Below are 20,071 nucleotides of genomic sequence, written 5' to 3' on the forward strand. Positions count from 1 at the left end.
AAAAGCAATATTGTTGTGAATGTTTTTCAAGTGCACAGATGCAAGAGTGGAATTCTGGGTCTTAGGATGTGCTATGTTTAATTTTACCGGTTAAAGTCAAGTTGCTTTCTAAAACGGCTGTATCAACTTACGTCTCTTCAGCCGTGGGACATTCCTTGGGCTCCACATTCTCAGAAACACTTGGCATCCAGTGACATTTTAGTTTTTGCCAGTTCGATCAGTGTAAAATATTATCTATGGTTTTCATTTGAAAATTGATTTTGATAACTACACAAAACATGAGTTTGAAGTCCTTTTTGGGTTTTTACTGGCTGATTCTCTCCTGTGAAATATTTGTTCAGATCACATAATTTTTCTATTTTAAAAATTTGATTCTTAGGAAATTTTTTAAATATCCTGGGTATCAATATGCTATAGGTTATGTCTTGTAAATAGCTTCTACCTGTTGGTGGCATGACTCAGCATTCCATACAGTGTTTTGAGGAAAGTAAGTGAAACATTTCATGGCTAGTGTTTTTTTGTGTGTGTATTTGTGTGTTGAATTCTGTGTTTATTCCAGATCATAAATATATTTTCTTATATAGTCTTCTAAAAGTATAAAGTTGCTCTTAACACTTAAGTTCTTATTTTCTCTATAATCTTTTCCTATTTTCTTACTGTGCAAAAATACACACAACAAAAAATTTACTATCTTAATCATTTTTACATATACACTTAAGGGGTACTGAGTGCATTCATACTGTTGTACTGCCATCGCTATTACCCATTAACTCTTAATCTAGCAAAACGGAAACTTTGTAGTCATTAAACATTAACTCCCCATCTTCTTTTTTTCCCAGCCCCTGAAAACCATGATTCTATTTTCTGTCTCTGTCCTTGTGACTACTCTACGTACTTCATATAAGTAGAATCATACAGTGTTTTTGTGTTTGTGATGGGTTTATTTTATTTAGCATAATACTCTTGAGGTTCAAGGTTCATCCATGTTGCAGCATACATTAGACTTTTCTTCTTTTTTAAAGCTGAGTAATATTTCATTGTGTGTGTGTGTATAAAATATGGGATTATATATATATGTCTGTGTATACATATATATACACACATCCCACATTTTACTTTTTCATTCATCTGTCAGTGAACATCTGGTTTGCTTTCAAAGTGGTTTAGCTATTATGAATTATGTTCCTATGAACATGGGTATACAAATATATCTTTGAGGCCCTGCTTTTACTTTTTTTGAGTGTATACTTTGTGGTATATTTCATCAAATACTAATACTATTTTTAATTTTTGAAGAACTTGCATGCTATTTAACACACCAGCTATACCATTTTATATTTCCATCAACAGTCTACAAGAGTTCCAATTTCTCCACATCCTCACTAACACTTGTTAGTTCTGTGTTTTTAAATCTGTCTTAATAAGTGTGAAGTGATATCCTGTTGTGGTTTTGATTAGCATTTATCTAAGTATTAGTAATGTTGAATATCTTTTCATGTGTTTTTGACTATGAATATATCTTCTTTGGAAAAATGTCTATTCAAGTCCTTTGCCCATTTTTGGATAGGTTTGTTTGTTTTTATTGTTGAGTTTTAGGTATTCTCTATATATTCTGTTTATTAATCCCTTATCAAATGTGATTTCTAAATATCTTCTCCTATTCCATAGACTGTCTTTTCATTCTGTTGATAGTATTCTTTGATGCAGAAACATTTTAAATGTTTATAAAGTCAGTTTGTCTATATATCTTTTGTTGCCTCTTCCTTTGGCATCATATCTAAGACACCATTGTCAAATCAAATGTTATGAAAGTTTTGCCCTATGTTTTCTTCTAAGAGTTTTGTACTTTTAGGTCTTATAATCATGTCTTTGATCAATTTTCTTAATTTTTGTCTGTGGTGCTAGGTAAAGGTCTATCTTCAGTCTTTTACATGTGAATATCCAGTTTCCCAGCACCATTTGTTGAAAGTAATATCCTTTTCCCATTGAATGTTCTTGATGCCCTTGGTGAAATTCATTTAACAACATATGTCAAGGTTTATTTCTGGACTCTCTATTCTGTTCCATTGATCTATTTGTTTGTCTTTATGCCATTACCACTGTGGTTTTGTAGTAGGTTTTAAAATCAGAAAGTGTGGTGCCTTCAGCGTTGTTCTTCTCTTTATATATTGTTTTGGCTATTGGGGGTCCCTTGAGTTTCCATATGAATTATAGAATAATTTTCTATCTTTATAAGATGTCATTGGGGTATTGATAAAGATTGCATTAAATCTGTGGGGCACTTTAGTTAGTATTCACATCCTGACATTATTAAATCTTTTAATTCATGAACATAGGATATTGTTCCAGTTTTTTGTGTCTCCTTTAGTTTTGTTTTTCAGTATTTTACAGTTTTCAGTTCATAAGTCTTTTACCTCATTGGCTAAGGTTATTCCTAAGTATTTTATTCTTCTTCATGTAATTGTAAATGGAATTGCTTTTTTCATTTGCCTTTTGAATTGTTCATTGTTAGTCTAAAGAAATAGAACTGATTTTGGGGGGGGGGTTGGTTTTGTATCCTGCAACTTTACTGAATTTGTTTATTCTACCAGTTGCATTTGTGGCATCTTCAGGGTTTTCTGTGTAAAAAAACATGTTTTTATGAACAGAGATAATTTTACTTCTTTCTTCACAATATGGATGCCTTTTATTTCCTTTTCTTGCTTAATTGCTCTGGCTACAACTTTCTCTATGCTGAACAGAAGTGGCAAGAATGGGCATTCTTGCCTTGTTTTGGATCTTAGCAGAAAAATCTTTCAGTCTTTCACCATGAAATATAACTTAGCAATAGTTATATCATATATGGTCTTCTTGGGGTGTAGTTTCCTTTCATTCTTATAGTTTGTTAAGTACTTTTATCATGTCAGGTTAGTCTCTAGTATTGACATCTTTAACTGTTATTGTACAGTTATTTCTTCCTTTAATTCTGTTAACTTTTGCTTCATATATTTTGATGGGCTGTCATCAGGTGTGTAAATGTTTTAATTGTTACATCTTCTTGGTGTACTGAACCTTTTATTAAGATATAATGTCCTTTTTTGCCTCATAATATTTTATAATTTAAGGTCTACTTGATCTGATATTACTGTAGCCATTCTTTTTTCATTTTTGGTTACTATTTGAATGAAATATCTTTCTCCACCTTTTCCCTTTTAACCTATTTCTGTATTTATATCTAAAGTGAGTTTATTATAGACAGCACATAAATAAATTGTGGTTTTTTTACATTCTGCTTTTTTTAATTGGAAGAATTAATTCATGCATATTTAAAGTAATTATTTAAAAGGAGGACTTTCTTCTGCCACTTTGCTGTTTGTTTTCTATATGCTTTATCATTACTCTTTTTTGGTGTGTGTTTAGTTGATTATTTTTAGTGAAATATTTTAATTTTTTTGTCATTTACTCTGGTGTATATTCTACAACTCTGCTCCTTTTGGTTACCATGGGATTACTTTTAATATCTTAAAGATATAACACTAATTTGAATCTATACAAGCTTAACTACAATAAGATACAAAATTCTGCTCCATTACAGCTCTGTCTTCACCCCTTAGTTATTAATATTACAAAATTACTTTATAAACTGTTTGTTTAAAATATACACTAATAGTTGTTTTTTAAAAACAATGTATTAGTCTCTTAAATTATGTGGAAAACAGAATGGGGAGTTACAAACCAAAGTTACAGTAATGCTAGTTTTTATACTAATATTTGTTTTTTAAAAATATATTAGTCTCTTAAATCATATAAAAACAGAACGTGGAGTAACAACTCTTATTATATTGGTAGCTTTTATAATTGCACAGGTATTTACCTTTACTGAGATTTTATTTCTTCATATGATTTCAGATTACAGTTTACTGTTCTTTTATTTTAACATGCAGAAGGCATTTTAAACCCTTTAGCATTTTTGCAGGATAGGTCAAGTAGCTAAAAACTTGTTCAGCTATTGTTTATCTGTGAATGTCTTGTATGTGTGTGTATGCAAATGCCTTAATTTTCCCCTTACTTTTGAAAAATAGTGTTGTCAAATACAGGTTTTTTGGTTGACAGTTATTTTCTCTTAGTACTTGGAATATTTCAGCCTACAAAGTTTCTACTAAAAAATCTAATCTTGTTGGGGATCCCTTGTATGTAATGAGTGCCTTCTCTTTTTCTGCTTTCAAGATTTTCTTTTTGTCTATTGAAAGTTTGATTTTAATGTGTCTCAGTGTGCATCTCTGAGTCCATCTCACTTAAAATTTGTTGATCTCTTGCATGTTTATATTCATACCTTTCATCAAACTTGGAAAGTTTTCAGCCATTATTTCTTCAAATACTTTCCCCATCCTGCTCCACCTTCTGGGATTATTACAATGTGTATGCTTATCTGCTTGTATCTTACAGATTCTTTGGATTCTGTTTACCTTTTTTCATTTTTAAAATTTTTGTTCCTCAGACTTGATAATTTCAATTGTCCTTTCTTATAGTTCACTAATTCTTTCTTCTGCTTACTCAAATCTGCCTTTTAAATCCTCTGATAAATTTTCCATTTGAGTTACTGTACTTTTCAGTTCTTGAATTTCTTTTTGGTTTCTTTAGGTTTTCTAACCCTTTATTGATATTTCTAATTTGTTCATACATCATTTAACTTTATCCACACCTTCCCTTGTTTTTTAAACACTGACTTGACTTTAAGACAGGTGTTTTAAAGTTTTTGTCTAATTGGTCTGCCATATGGTTTTTGTTGGTGATAGTTTCTTTGGTTAGTTTTTTTTCTTTGAATGGGCTATCCTTTCCTGTTCATTTGTGTGCCTTGTAACTTTTTTGTTAAAAACATTTGACTCTAATAATACAGTAACTCTGGAAATCAGATTTTTCTTCCTCTCCAGGGTTTGCTTCTTCTTTATTTTATTTGTTTACTTTTAATCATTTTATTGTTGTTAAAGTATAGTTGTCTGCATTTACCTCCGCCATTCCCACTTCCCTACCTTGATTCCACCCCCTCCTTGGTTTTGTTCATGTGTCCTTTGTAGTTGTTCCTGCTGTTTATTTTATTTTTTATTGTGTAGGCTGTTTCCACACCAACATCAGCCTGAGGTCTATTAGATCTTCTTAGGTATTTTCTAAGCCTGCACCTTTCCTTGGATATGCTTGGTGGTTTTTTAATTTCTCCCATAAATGCTGTTGCTTTCATATATCTCAGTCTTTTGATATCTGGTTTTCAAAAGAGGAGAAAAAATAAAGGGAAGAAAAAGGCACTGACCCTTTAAATCTCCTACAAGTCACTTTATATGGGGTGGAAAGCAGTTCACTTGCTGCCTCTGTGTTTGCATCTCCATGATCAGAAGCAGTAATTAGTGGATGCAGTACTTTACACAATGGAATACTATGCAGCTGTAAAAAAGAAGAAACTCTTACCCATCATGACAGTGTGGATGGAACTGGAGAGCATTATACAGTATTTTCCTAATCACAATTTCTTAACATTTGTTCCTTAATTTTAGCAATTGAATTGACTTATATTGATCTCATATTGAGCAAATTTGCTAATACTATTTAATTGTAACAATTTTTGTGCTGTTTGTTTTAGTTGTTGAGTATAATCAGCCACATCAGTGGCAAATAATTTTAGTTTTGTTTCTTTTCAATGCTTAATCTTTCATTACTTTTTCTGGTCTTAATGTTCAATTAACTATTTACTCTGGTGCAGTGTTGATTAAAAGAGGTGAGAGTGGATAACTTTATCTTATTTATAATTTTTAAGAGAATGTTTCTGGTATTTTTCCATTGAGGATAATATCTGTTGTAATTTTTGAAAGCTATTCCTTAGTGAATGATTAAGGGCATTCCCCTCTCTATTTGTAGCTTACAAAGAAGAAAGGAGATGATTATATAATATATGGTCTTTTCCTTTTAATGTAGTAAATTTAAATTCAGCTTGGAGCCCTGGCTGGTGTAGCTCAGTGGATTGAGCACGGGCCTGCGAACCAGAAGATTGCGGTTCGATTCCCATCAGGGCACATGCCTGGGTTGCAGGCCAGTTCCCTGCAGGCCAACTCCCAGCAGGGGACGCATGAAAGGCAACCGTACATTGATGTTTCTCTCCCTCTCTCCTTCCCCTCTAAAGATAAATAAATAAATAAATAAATCTTTAAAAAAAATAAATTCAACTTGGATATGACCATTGTTATATATTGCTAAATTTGGTATGCTAACATTTTGTTTGGTACTGTTTCAAGTATAATAATAAGCAATATTGTTCTAAAATTTTTCCTTCTTTTTCTGTCCTGTCTAGTTTTGGCATATGTTCTCAAATGAATTGGGAAATGTGTCTTCTTTCTATTCTCTGGAGGAGTTATTTAAGTTTAAAATTATCTGTTTTTTAAATGATGATAAAATTTACCTATGAATCTTTTACACCTGTTTTTATTTTCCTTGTGAAAATTTTGATTACTAATTTTATTGTTTATTAAAATGAGAGTATTCTCAATCTCTAACTTTAATTTTTTCTTCACTTTGCTTTAAATTTAATTATTGTTCAAGTACAGTTTTCTGTCCCCCACTCCCTTCCCAGCCCACCCCCCGTGCTCCCCACCTCCCTCCCATTTCCACCCCCCTTAGTTGTTCTCCATGTGTCCTTTAGACTAGTTTCTGTGAATCCTTCCCCTCTTCCCCTGAAGTTCTCTCCCCTCTTCAATCTCTAACTTTAATTTAATACAGTACTATGTATTGTCATTTTTTGGTTTATATTTCTCAGTCTCACTTTTCCCATTTCACAAATTACATTTTAGAATGAATAAACATGATTTTCTACTCAAGAGAAAAGGTATAAAAAGTATAAATCTTTTTAAAAATTAGGACTTAGGTGTATTATAGTGTTTATCATGTATTTGTTTTATATCTCGCTAAGCATTTTTTCTGTGAAATTAAAATCTTTATTGTTTTACATCTTATTCTTTCCCACTCTCTATTAACAGTACCATTCTTTGATAATCAATGATAATCGCTACTCATAAATGACAAATCCAAAGCATTGAGACCCTTTGAAGCACATCTTAAATTATTAAGACTGATTAAACAGATTGAGTTAGGATCGACTGCTCTTACATCAGTTTATGATATTTATATAGTAGATATTTTTATTCACTTATTTAAAATGATTTAATCAAATTAGTCTTTTCCTATTTATACTTGAAACTGAAGGTTAACAAAACTAAAACCTGATAGAGATTTGCTGTCTTCAAGAGATTTGAAAGAACAAATACCTGGACTTTGTGTGGGGAAAGGGTGAGGTGGGAAAGGCCAGAGTACTAGCTTGGGGATTAGGGACTCAGGCTCTAATCAAAGTTCAACTGCTATTTATCTCTGAGACTGAATAAATAAATTAACTTATCTCTCTTGCTTAAAGCATAGATGAGGGCACTGGATTTGGCAATCCTTGATTCTCTTATAGTTAAAAATAATCTCAGTGGCTCTAAAAGTAGATCTTTCAAAATATATGCCCTTAACCAAAGTGAACTAAAAGCTCTGAAATTTTGAAAATAAAAAAGATCAAAATGGAAATCCAAAGTAATAGGAAATTTATCCTGACTATGAAACTATTTAAAGTTTGGAAGCAATAATTCTGAAATATCTAGTTTATTCAGTTACACAATTTTAACAGTTACCTAATCTTCTAATTTCTCATGGTTTTCAGGATGAAAAAGAATAAAATGTTATGGATTTCTATTTTATTAGAACTATATGTTTTATAAAGACTTTCTTTCTTTTAATTTTCTTAAATTTTAGGGTGGCTTCACTCGTAAATATTCGCTTAGCTCAAAGACTGGAACACTTCTTCCAGAGTTCCCCAGTGCTCAACACCTTGTGTACCAAGGATGCATTTCTAAAGAAAAGGTATCAATTAAAGCTACTTCTGTATTGATTTTCTGATATGTTGGTTTCATATCTCACTTTGCTTGGAATCTCATGCCACTTGCAGGAAGCAGTCAGAAATCTGCATAATCAAACATAATCGATTGATTAATAGGAGGAAATGTTTACTAACATAGATTAAACACTTTCCAACTAATTATTTACCATCTCCATGGTAGTACATAACCACAGAAATTGGTAAAAGAAACCTTACAAGACTAAAAACTATTTTTATTTAAAATTCAATATTGGGGAAGAAAATACTAGAATGTATCTATCACACATGGTATTTTTAGTCAAACTTTATGTTTTTTATTAACATCATTTAATTTCTGTAAATAGTCATCAAGCACTTCTCTGGGAAAGAATTTATTTCTAGCTCTTGGGGCAGGGGGAACCTAGCTGAATGCAAGGATGTACACTAGATGATTACAGAGCTTCTTTTCAATTATAAAATTCTTGCTTGTCTTGCATTTGCAATTTTTTTGAAAGTTAAGGAAGGAGTTTTTCATGGTTTATAAATATTCCTTAATATGGTCTGTCAGCATTTATGTAGTAAAATGTATATCTAAATTTCCTTCCATTTCAGAACTTCTAAAGTCATTTTTGCAGTCCTACTGGCTGACTGATAGCAGTGTCCATGATCAAATAGGGGCATAATCTCCACGTTCTTTTATTAACTAGAGTTCACTCTTCATTAGCATTTGAGGAAAACACCTTTCATAGTATTTTATCAAGTCATTTTTGAGGTACAAAAATGAAGGAATATGATAAACAAATGTCCAGTTAAATACATTAGAAATGGACTTTCTGTAGAAACCAGATATAAAAATAACATATAGATTAGAAATCTTCAATAAGTAGACATGCACAGTAACTTCTGGGCTTCATTCTGATGACAGACATCCTCACTCAGTTAAGAATAGGCAACGTGTTGAAGGTTATTCTCAAATGTTAATTCTAGGCAAGTCTTCTGAAGTATGTCCATTTCCTGCTGTTCTCCTCTCCCATCATAGTTATCAAGGTTATCACATCATTTTTTTACCTTACAGATATAATGTGTGACATTATGACTTCAGATTTCAGATACCACAAGTTAATGTTAACGTGCAGTTTGTGGGGAAACCTGTAGAAATCCGTGACACCTCGGGGAACACAGTTGTTTGGGGAAGAGCATGGTTGAGTACCTTTGTGGAGAGGATTGCTTACATGCAAACATCTAAAAATATTTACTCTGTAAATATACCTGGTGAGGTTGGGCACAGAGAGAGCAACAAAATAAAGAGGAGAGGTGGCAAACATGTTCAATAGTTTCAGTTTCTCTGCTAGTCTCTAAGGAATTACTTATCTGTCAACTTGAAAAACCCGTCTGTGGATCATTTCTCATTCAAGTATCAAAGTACCTATATAACCCCTGGTTTCTAAATTCATTCCCTCTGGTCCCCATCATAAGCACCAGTGACTAACACCCACTTTGCCCCTTCAGGGCCTTGGGCCTTGCCTTTCACCTTCTTAGCCAGTGGCCAAGTTTCCCAGATAACCTGACAGTTTCTAGAAAGAAGGGTGGGGCTGCAGCTAAGCCTTTGCTTTCTTCAGACAGAAAGGATGGAGATTGCCCAGTGAGAAGCTGACTCCAATGAGGGGTGCCAGCTGAAGCTGAGGGACCCGATTTCTACTTCATCACACTGTCGCTCAAGGCAGTTACCTGCCCCATCACATCCCCCCTTACTCCACTGGGGATGAGCCTTGCCTCTGCTCCTGCCTCCTATACTGTAATGTCTATTCCTAGAAAATTGAGCCAAATTGTGTTTGAAAGAATGCCAAGTATGGTACAATAAAAATATTGTCTCAAGACTATGTAAATTGCCCTGGCTGGTGTAGCTCAGTGGATTGAGTGTGGGCCTGAAAACCACACGATCGCAGTTTGATTCCCAGTCAGGGCACATGCCTGGGTTGCAGGCCAGTTCGTGGTTCCCTGCAGGGGACGAATGAGAGGCAACCATACATTGATATTTCTCTCTCTCTCTCTCCTTCCCTACCCTCTAAGATAAATAAATAAAATCTTTTTTAAAAAGACTATGTAAATAGAAAATAAATGAACCACTAATAGCAAGATTTAAAAAAAATTGATGATTTGTGTATGAAAGAATAAATTTTGACTACTTCTCCAATCAAAAGTAATTTTCTTAGTAAGCAGAAAATCACAGTGTTGCTTTGGCCTGAATGTCCCTGCACAATCACCTTTATCATTTTTTATGGTACTGAATTTTAATTACACAGTGCTTGCCTTTCTCTCTTCACAAGGCAGTAAGCTCCTTGAAATAAGAATTTTTTCCTTATTTTTAGTTCCTCAGCATGGAGCACAATGCCTGGTATATGGCAGGACCTTAATAAATGTGTGTTGAGTGAAAGAACAAATGAATGAGTGAACAAATGAGGGCAGTGTTGAAAGGGTGCCGTGGCTAACTAAGCTTTTTCTTCCTTAAAATAGGTTGACACCCTCATAATGATGTACAAAACTCACTGCCAGTGCATCCTGGACAATGCAATTAATGGAAACTTTGAAGAGGTAAGAGTGACGACAAAATGCTCTTTTTTGGGCCTGTTCTTTATATGAGTTGAAAAAAATCTTAATGTACATAATCTTTGCTTTGCAACTAGATCCAGCATTTCTTATTACACTTTTGGCAAGGGATGCCTGATCATCTTCTCCCCCTGCTTGAAAACCCTGTTATCATTGACATTTTCTGTGTTTGTGACTCAATTCTTTATAAGGTAAGTTCTTTGGGCTGTCTTAAACATAAACTATATATTTCTTTTAAGAGCATTCTCTCTAAATTTTTGCTATATATTTTTATTAAATTCATTATTTCTGGCTGGTGAAACACCATTAATTATTTTTTCTAATGAGAATGCAAGCAGTTTAATAATGTGTATTTAATGGTGCATGTATCTTAATGTAAATTGGCATTAAGTAAATCAAAATCAATTTTATTTATAGTTAAGAATAATTCTAAATGTGACATATTAATACATGAACGCTTAGTTAATTTTTATTAACTCTTCAGCATGTTTTAAAATTAAATAACACAGTGTTTTTTCACAATATTAGTGCCTTGGGGAAAAGCAGAATTAAGCACTCTTACAGAATTAGTAACTTGAAAATCTCTAGCTATAATGCATAATGCCATTTCTGTTCTCAAACCAAGTATGAGTCTCCAAATGCCTACAGGAGGGTCACCAAGACATCTGGAACAAAGACAAGAAGAGCTGGTTGGCCTTCTAGCCAAACATTTAGCAGAAAAGGGGAGAGGCTGGTTCCCTGGCAGTTTGCTCTCTAGTTAGAGGAGCAATAGTGTTCAAGCCGAGGGAGAAAACTATATTGAAATCTGGGTACTTTAAAGTGAGTGTGCCTAAATTTACCTATTAAATTGTCACAAGATACAAGAGAAGTTTTCCTTTGGGGATTGGCTTGGGGGGAAAAGGGTGGGGGTGGGTGGAAGTAAGGAAAGGGAGAAAAAGTAAGAACAAAACTGTAACCACGTAAAACATAAAAATCAAATTAAAAAATTATAAAAAAATAAAAAATAGTCTGAGTTAGCAAGGAAACCCAAGCCAGAGCCTTGTTAAGCACTAAGGAGATGAAATTCTTCTAAGCTGATTGCAGAGAAATGAAGCAGAAGCTACAGAGACTCAGTCCAGAAACAACTTTGCAGACCAAGAAGTGACAGGTGAACCCCAATGTTCATAGCAGTGTTATTTACAGTAGCCAAGTGCTAGAAACAGCCTAAGTGCCCATCAGTAAATGAGGGGCTAAAAAAACTGTGGTACATTTACACAATGAAATGCTATGCAGCAGAAAGAAAAAAAGGAGCTCCTACCCTTCATGACAACATGGATGAAACTGGAGAGCGTTATGCTAAGTGAAATAAGCCAGGAGGTGAAAGACAGATATCACATGATCTCACCTATAGGTAGAACCTAATCAACAAAACAAATAAGTGAGCAAAATGGAGCCAGAGACATGGAAATAAAGAACAAACTGACAGTGACCAGATGGAAGATAGGAGAGGGGATAATGGGGAATAATGGGGGAAAGAAGGGGAAGAGACAAGCGAAGGAACACGAATAGAGGAATCATGGGCACAGATAGTGTGGCGGGGATGGGGTAGCAGAGAGCAATGGAGAAAAAGGCAGGACAACTGTAATTGAATAACAGTATGTAAAAATAAAGATAAAAAATAAAGAAGTGACAGGTGGGCTTGAGGCTGAGTGCAAGAGCCCATATTTTCACCCTCTGTTCAGCTCTCCCTCATCACAGGGTAAGAGAATGGGGGAGTGAATGCAGCATATTGTCTACTTTTAATTCAAGGTAAAGAAGGACAGAGGAGAGCATTGTCTCATTTTAGGGGACTAAATAAGAATATCATTATTTAGAGGGAAAAGATTGAGTTTGCACTAGCTAGTTGTCTGCAATATTTAAGACTTGAGAGAGTAACTGGGAAGAGGGAAAAGGTGATTCCAAGCATGTCTCTTAACAAAAGGTCCGAAGCTCATTAACACACAACACTGCCATCAAGATAAAGCTGCTTTGACTGTCATTCAGTGCCTCTGAGAATATCCGTTAAGCATCTTTCTCCCTCCTCAAGTGGTCTGTTTCTTTGAGTTCAACATAAAACCCCTGAGTTTAAGTACCTCTAAAAGAACTAAGTTTCTCTTTTTCACAGAGGACTCAGGGAGGCACGGTGAGTACTGTAAATGGAGCAGTGCAAGATGAGCTTCTCCTGGATCTTCATCTCCCCCTTCAGAAAGTGGTCCCAGCTTTCAGTCCCTGAAACTGTTCATAATTACTAGACCAATCCATCAGGAACTAACGTACAGAGCATGGACAATGCTGTCTCTTGTTTTACTGTCTTATACACATGGAATATGAATGTATTTGCTGATAGGCTACATAGGCCTTTGTAGGCTGAGTGTCTACCCACATTCTGAAATATCTTCTGATGTAAACTTCTTGGTCCTCTTCTCCAGGCTGGCTCACTAAGTTGATTAGCCAGCCTAGTGGGTCTGCGCTGCTCCTGTCTTACCAGATTCCAGCCTCCTTTATACATCACGGTTTTTCCTGAGCTGGAATCAGTCAGCACTACCTAATTTTTTGTGCTACTTTTCATCTCACCCATGGTTAGGGCTCAGTTTAGCCCTTTCTTTTCAGTAATTTTTCTGTTCTTACAATTATCTCTCTGTACCCAGTAGGTGTCACATGCTTCCCCTAGTAACTGCAGCGTTTTTAGATCTCCCCTCGCCCTGCCTTTTACACACACAAACACACGCAATTCATAAATACATTCATTTTAGGGGGAAAAGTGTAACTTTCAGAAATGAGTTAACGTTATTCTCTTGAAAGCTAGGAGTAAAAGTAATCTACAAATAATGTATCTTCTATAGAAATACTAAGTAAGTATTAATGTTAACTCTCTTTTGCTGTGGTTAAGGTTCTTACAGATGTGCTCATTCCTGCAACTATGCAAGAAATGCCTGAAAGGTAAGTGCAGTCAATAAAATATAATAGTTTCCTAGTATAGGGTTTAACATTATACACTATATTAAAGGGAAAAATTAAGTAGAAATTAATTCATTTACCAAGATTAGTTTCTTTTAAATACCAATTTGCAGTCTTTAAATGTCTAATTTGTGCCCTGAATTAGGCACATGTCACAGTAGAATGGCTGTGTGTACTGAGTGGCAGGTATGCGGCAGGTGACTAATGATAGTAACAGTTGATGTGTGTTAATCACAGGGGATTTGGGGCTTTGCATGAATTATTTCACTTAGTTCTCACAATAAACCTAAAAAGAAATATGTGTATATTCTTCTCTTAAGTTTACAAGTAATTCACATTCATTGTGGAGAATGAAGAACATGCATGCACACATTTTAAAAAATCACTCATAATCTATATTCTTAATGTCTTAGCTATTATCTCACTGACTCTTTTGACTGTTTTCTGGAAATTACTATAAATATGTATATTTAATAAAGTGAAACCAAAGTATACATACTATGGCAGTATGCTGTGAAAATTTTTTCATATCAACAATACAGATCAACATTTTCTTTTTAAATGGTTGCATAGCATCTGAAAAACACTATACTTTACTGAACCAATTCCTTATCCATTAGAGCTTTTTGAACACAATTCCAAATAGCTATTATGATCCTAAATTCGCAAATGAGAAACCCAGGAGCAGAAAGAAGTTAGCTTATTTATTGTTTTATATTATGTAATTTATTTGCTTAGGTATTTATCTACAGGCAGCTTATTAGTGAGAAGCTGAGCCTATATTTTAATCAAAGTCTATTTAACTCCAAACTGCCTACTCTTTTCCCACTGCCACATCTCTGTCCTCAACTTACATACCACCTCAAATATATTTAAATATTTCACTGAGCTATAAAACATACATAATTAACTGATTTTTAAAGTTTGATGTCTTCTCATAGTATAAACACAACCAACACTTGCAATTTTAGTGACTGACATGATGAAGTAACCGCTTGAGCTAAAGCTGACCTGGTAACATTTGCAATTTTAAAGCATGTTCCTCTAATCAGCACATTTTCGATAATTTAGCCCACAGTTATATTTGGAATATAAGAATATATTACAAGAAATTAATATTAAATACCTGAAATTATGTTATTGTTCTGATGTGATGGACTCTCAAGAATCTGTGCAAAGTCAAGTGCACACTTACATTTTCCCATAAATATTTTATAGAAAATGATTGAATCAGTTAATATTGATAATAATTATTTATTGAACACTGTGTATGACAGGCTTTAACCTAAGCACTTCCCATGAATTATTTCGTATAATCCTCATTATAATCTTGTAACATGGATACTGTTCTTGTTCCCATTTAACAGATGAGGAAATTGGAGCTTGAAGTGATTGAGTCTGTTGAGCAGGATGATTAATCAGAGACTTAGGCTAGCTTCAGAAGTCATGTACTTGGAATTTACAGTAATTGTGTACTTCCATCGAACTATGTGTATTTACTGCATTTTGAACAACAGCATTTAACAAATTGTGGGCTTTTCTGTAGCTTATTAGCAGACATACGAAATTTTGCTAAAAATTGGGAACAGTGGGTTGTCTCATCTTTGGAAAACTTGCCAGAAGCTCTGACTGACAAGAAAATACCTATTGTGCGAAGATTTGTGTCTTCCCTGAAACGACAAACGTCTTTCTTACATCTTGCTCAGGTACGTTAGTAAGCCAAGTGTATTTGAGTCTCCAACTCAAAAATGAACCTTCTTATAGCAAAGACTGAGGAAATTCCAGACACCAGAGACTAAATAGACAACAATAAAGTATCTTGTGAGAACCTAGAACAGAGAAAGGACATTAGTGGAAAAACTGATGAACTTAGAGTTATTTCTATAGCGTAGTTAATACTACCATACCAAGGTTAGTTTTCTGATTTGGCTAATATACAATGGTTATGTGAGATGATAATAGGAGAAACTGGGTGGAGAGGATATGGAAATACAGTTGGGCCTTTGCAGTGGTAGATTCAACAAGAGTGAGTAGACACTAGGGATAGTGGTGCTCTGCACTAACTTTGCAACTTTGCTATTGATTCAAACTTACTTCAGAGTAAATGTAAAAATGCGATTCTGAATGCAGTGTAAAATGTAAAACTTTTATTGGTCACATGAATCCACATAATAAAAATTAAGTTTGAGACAGATGAGCCCATATGATACTTAATATTTTGAAACCCACAAAACCAACACATTTTAAAAGTACCTCCTAATTTGGCTCTCTTAAACACAGAAGAAAAAGTGATATTTATCTTTTGTGGTATATTATTTTTATCTTTTTATTGCATTTACTGGTGTGACACTGGTTAGCAAAATTATACAGCTTTCAGGTGCACAGCCCACAACACATCATCTGTGCACTGTATTGTGTGTTCACTACAGAGTCAAGTTTCTGTCCATCACCCTTTATCTGCCCTACACCCTCCTCCACTTCCTACCACTCCCCATTCCCTCTGGCAGTTACCACACTGTTCTCTGTGTCTATGAGTTTTTCTCTCTCTTTTTTCTTTTTTTGCCCCATCCCTCCACCCCATCCTTAAATTTGACTACACGTTTGCATATTGTGAAGTATACCTTCCCTCCTCTTAAATGAACGTTTGTTTTAAAGAAGGTTTCTAGTTCGCTAAATTGTAAAAGACTAGCTTGGCATAATTCCAGATAAGAAACAGTATTACAAAATTTTTGTTTTATAACTTTGAATTAAAAATTAATTTTCTAAGTGTGAAATAGTTTTCAGACCTTTAACAGAGATGATCACAAGTCTCAGTTATTGCCTGTTAGTTTTAAAATAAGAAAATACTGCCCTGACGGTAGTGACTCAGTTGAGTGTCATTCCACAAAGCAGAAGGTTGCTGGCTTGATTCCCAGTCAGGGCACATGCCTAAATGGCAGATTCGGTTCCTGGTTGGGGCATGTGTGAGAGGCTGCCTACCTAGTCGATGTTTCTCACACAGTATTTCTCTTCCTCTCTCTAAAAATAAATAAATAAAATCTTTAAAAAAATAAAACAAAACATTTATGACTTTCCCTTGAAGGAAATATTCTAGAAGCTAAAACTTTCTTTTAGATAGACCATCAATGACATAGTTTAGTGTTTTTTAAAAACGTTTTCTGTACAGATTGCCAGACCAGCTCTCTTTGACCAGCACGTTGTGAATTCTATGGTATCAGACATTGAGAAAGTTGACTTGAATAGCATTGGATCGCAGGCCCTTCTCACCATTTCCAGCAGCACAGACACAGAATCCGACATCTACACTGAACGTGAGTCTTCTCTCTTTGTCCCAGCAGGGTTTCCCAGACATCCTAGACTGGATAACTCTTTGTTGGGGAGCTGTCCTGTGCATTTTGGGATGTTTAACAGCATCCTTGCCATCTACACACTAGACGCCCTTAGCAATTTCCCTCCGGTTGTGACAACCCACAAATGTTGTCAGACATCACCAAATGTTCTCTCCTTAGACTACAAAGACCCTATCTGTTTGAGCAACCTGGTTTATAGAAACATTTCACATTTTTTAAAAAGTATTAAAATAGCTGTATTTACTCATTGCAGAAAACATGGAAAATTTAGAAAATATTGAGAGGAAAATAAGTCATCCATAATCGTATTGCCTAGATATTACCAAGATACAAATAACCTAAAAATAATCAAAATGATCTTCAGTCCTGACACTTTTCTTCCAGTCCTACATTACCAGCATATGCATCTCCGTGTGTTTAACACTCTCAACGTCATATGGTACATGATGCATCTCAAAATGGTATCTCTGCACAATACCATTTTTTCAAAGCAGAAAACCTGTGACCAGGTTGGACCCCCTGAGAGCTTACCATGCCCATAGGTGTGACTAGACAACCAGGCTCAGTTCCCAAAGGAGAATAACCCACTCTTTCTCCCTTCCTTTCTCTCTGAGACAAAAAAATGCAACTCTGTATAGGCTACAGCACCAATAATGAATTGCTGTCTGGGGATGGTCCAAGGCAGCCCTGCTTTCTGTTTCTTAACATAAAATTATAATATCCTTTGGGACTCAGTAAACCTTGAACTCTTTAATAAAATGATAATCTTACATTGGCCCTTTAAATTTTACATGATACAAGATTATTTACATAAATGGCTCAGTTCTTCAGTGCAAAATTCGAGTTTTGTTAAAGATAAAGAATATTTTGTAAAACAGGGAATCAATAACCGTAGTTCATCCTTTAGTTTTCAACTAAGTCATTGCATTTAGTGAAGTCTTGGATTCAAAGTGAGTGACCAACTATGTTGACAACTGACTCTTCTCTAGTATAATATACTTACATAACAGCAAAACCTATATTTCAATATATACCAAGATACACTTATGATCAACATTTTGAAGAGTATAGTACCAAGAATATTTTTACTATTCTCAGAATATGAAATGAATTCCTTTAACACATCTAACTCAATCTACTATCTTTCCTTTTTATTGTATAATATTATTAATGATTTCTAGTTTTAGGTTTTCTCTTGGGTTCAAAGTCAATTGCAATATTCTGCTTTTTTCCCCTTTTATACATGGAAGATGACTCTATCACAGTGTTCCAAGAACTGAAAGATCTCCTTAAGAAGAATGCCACCGTGGAGGCTTTTATCGAATGGTTGGATACTGTGGTAGAGCAGAGAGTTATTAAGGTACTTTTCAATGACAGAGTCATTACACTTTTGTTGATAATAAATGCTAATCTGGTTGTAATTTCTTACTGCTGGGGGGGGTGACAGGCTGTGTATAAAAATGCTTTGAAGGGTTTGGAAGCCCTAAAAGTAAGGCAGCCCAAATACCAAAATTAAGACTATACCAGATTTGAGAGCATGGGCACCAATTCAATTGTATTTATCCTTTCTTGTCAAAGGACTGCAAGGCAAACATTACAGTAGTCCTCCCTTATCCACAGTTTCACTTTTCATGGTTTCAGTTCTGGTCAACAGTGGTCCAAAAATATTAATGGAAATTTTCAGAAATAAACAATTCACAAGTTTTAAATTCTGCACTGAGTAGTGCAAGGAAATCTCTCAACCTCCCACTTCATCCTGACAGGATGCGACTCTTCATTGTCCCACGAATCCACACTGCACACGCTCCCTGACTGTAGTCATGCAGTAGCGGACTGGGTTAGCAGATTGACTGTCTGTATCACAGAGCTCTTGTTCAAGTCACCCTTAGTTTACTGAATAATGGTCCCACAGTGCAAGAGTAGTGATGCTGGCAATTCAGATGTGCCGAAGAGAAGCTGTAAAGTGCTTCCTTTGAGTGAAAGTGAGAATCCAAAACAATTAAGATTTTTTGAGAGAGAGAGAGGAAGAGAAGGAGAGAGAAAGACCACATTCACATAACTTATTACAGTTTATTTTTATAATTGTTCTATTTTATTATTGTTAATCTTGTACTGTGTTTAATTTATAAATTAAAGTTCCTCATACTATATATTTACAGGAAAAAACATAGCATATAAAGGGTTTGGTACTAACTGCAGTTTCAGGCATCCACTGTGAATCTTTGAATGTATCCCCTCTGGATAAGTGGGAACTACTGTATACCTTCCCTATCAGTTAATAGAGTTACGGCTGAATAACGTCAGTAGTGAAAGATAAACTTAGAAACTGAGAGATTCTAGCCCTTTATGAAAAACACATTTCCATAAATGCTGGCAGAAAATATGGTTTTAAGTATTTACATTTTTTTTAATTCAAAGAGCTCAGTATTTTGTGTTTTCTGTGGGGTTTCTTCAGCTCTTTCAGTTAACCTTGAAGTCATCCATCATGAAGCAAGACAATAAGAACAAATATATCCATCGCTAGTCTGTGTTAGCCATTGCATATCAAGGAAACTAGTTATAGTGTGGGGACTTTTTTCCTCCTGGAAGGAAAACAAATTATCATTCAGGACCAGAAAAGTCAGAGTTAATCATTCACAGAAATATATAACCCTTCCTTCGTGCTTCACCTTCTATTTTGTCAAAATAAAATTAAGGGATAAAATATTTGGTAAATTATTTCATTTTGTTGTTCAGTTCCATTAGGTAACACAATAATACAGAATAGGGATTTATTAACCTTAAAAATGACCACAAAGACAGACTAAAGTCAAAGCCCCGGACAGACCACTTTATTCCGTGACACAAATGGCGTGTCCTGCCATGTGTCTGGTTGTCAGACCGGTGACCTACCTCCTGCTCTTGTGTAGGATGCCTGTAGTAATGAGATGACGGATTTTTACATTTTGGACTTATTCCTTTACTTTTCAGACCAGCAAACAAAACGGAAAATCATTAAAGAAGAGGGCTCAAGACTTTCTGCTGAAGTGGAGCTTTTTTGGTGCTCGAGTAATGCATAATCTCACCTTGAACAATGCATCCAGTTTTGGTATCCTATGTGCTTTATAAAACTCTTCTGAAGTGAATTACATCGTTCGTCCCCAGTCACATTTCCCATCAATTTTTAAACATGTGACATTGTCACTTCTCAAAATATGTCTGGATATTGAGCAGTAGAGACTAGCAG

The 20,071-nt window shown here is 34.7% G+C and overlaps 1 protein-coding gene across 1 annotated transcript in view; it reads left to right on the forward strand.

Moving 5' to 3' along the window:
• The window catches only part of RFX6 (regulatory factor X6), a 54,596-nt gene that overhangs the window by 26,944 nt on the left and 7,581 nt on the right, over positions 1–20,071 (forward strand). Inside the window, exons 7-14 of the mRNA XM_037065297.1 lie at positions 7,810–7,917; positions 10,427–10,504; positions 10,597–10,710; positions 13,428–13,477; positions 15,042–15,201; positions 16,662–16,806; positions 18,096–18,205; positions 19,816–19,933. Of these exons, the coding sequence (XP_036921192.1) occupies positions 7,810–7,917; positions 10,427–10,504; positions 10,597–10,710; positions 13,428–13,477; positions 15,042–15,201; positions 16,662–16,806; positions 18,096–18,205; positions 19,816–19,933 (883 nt within the window). The remainder of the gene's footprint in view (positions 1–7,809; positions 7,918–10,426; positions 10,505–10,596; positions 10,711–13,427; positions 13,478–15,041; positions 15,202–16,661; positions 16,807–18,095; positions 18,206–19,815; positions 19,934–20,071) is intronic.

Source organism: Sturnira hondurensis, unplaced genomic scaffold (genome assembly GCF_014824575.4).
Source record: "Sturnira hondurensis isolate 20B ecotype Veracruz unplaced genomic scaffold, ASM1482457v3 Scaffold0015596, whole genome shotgun sequence".
Taxonomy (NCBI): Eukaryota; Metazoa; Chordata; class Mammalia; order Chiroptera; family Phyllostomidae; genus Sturnira; species Sturnira hondurensis.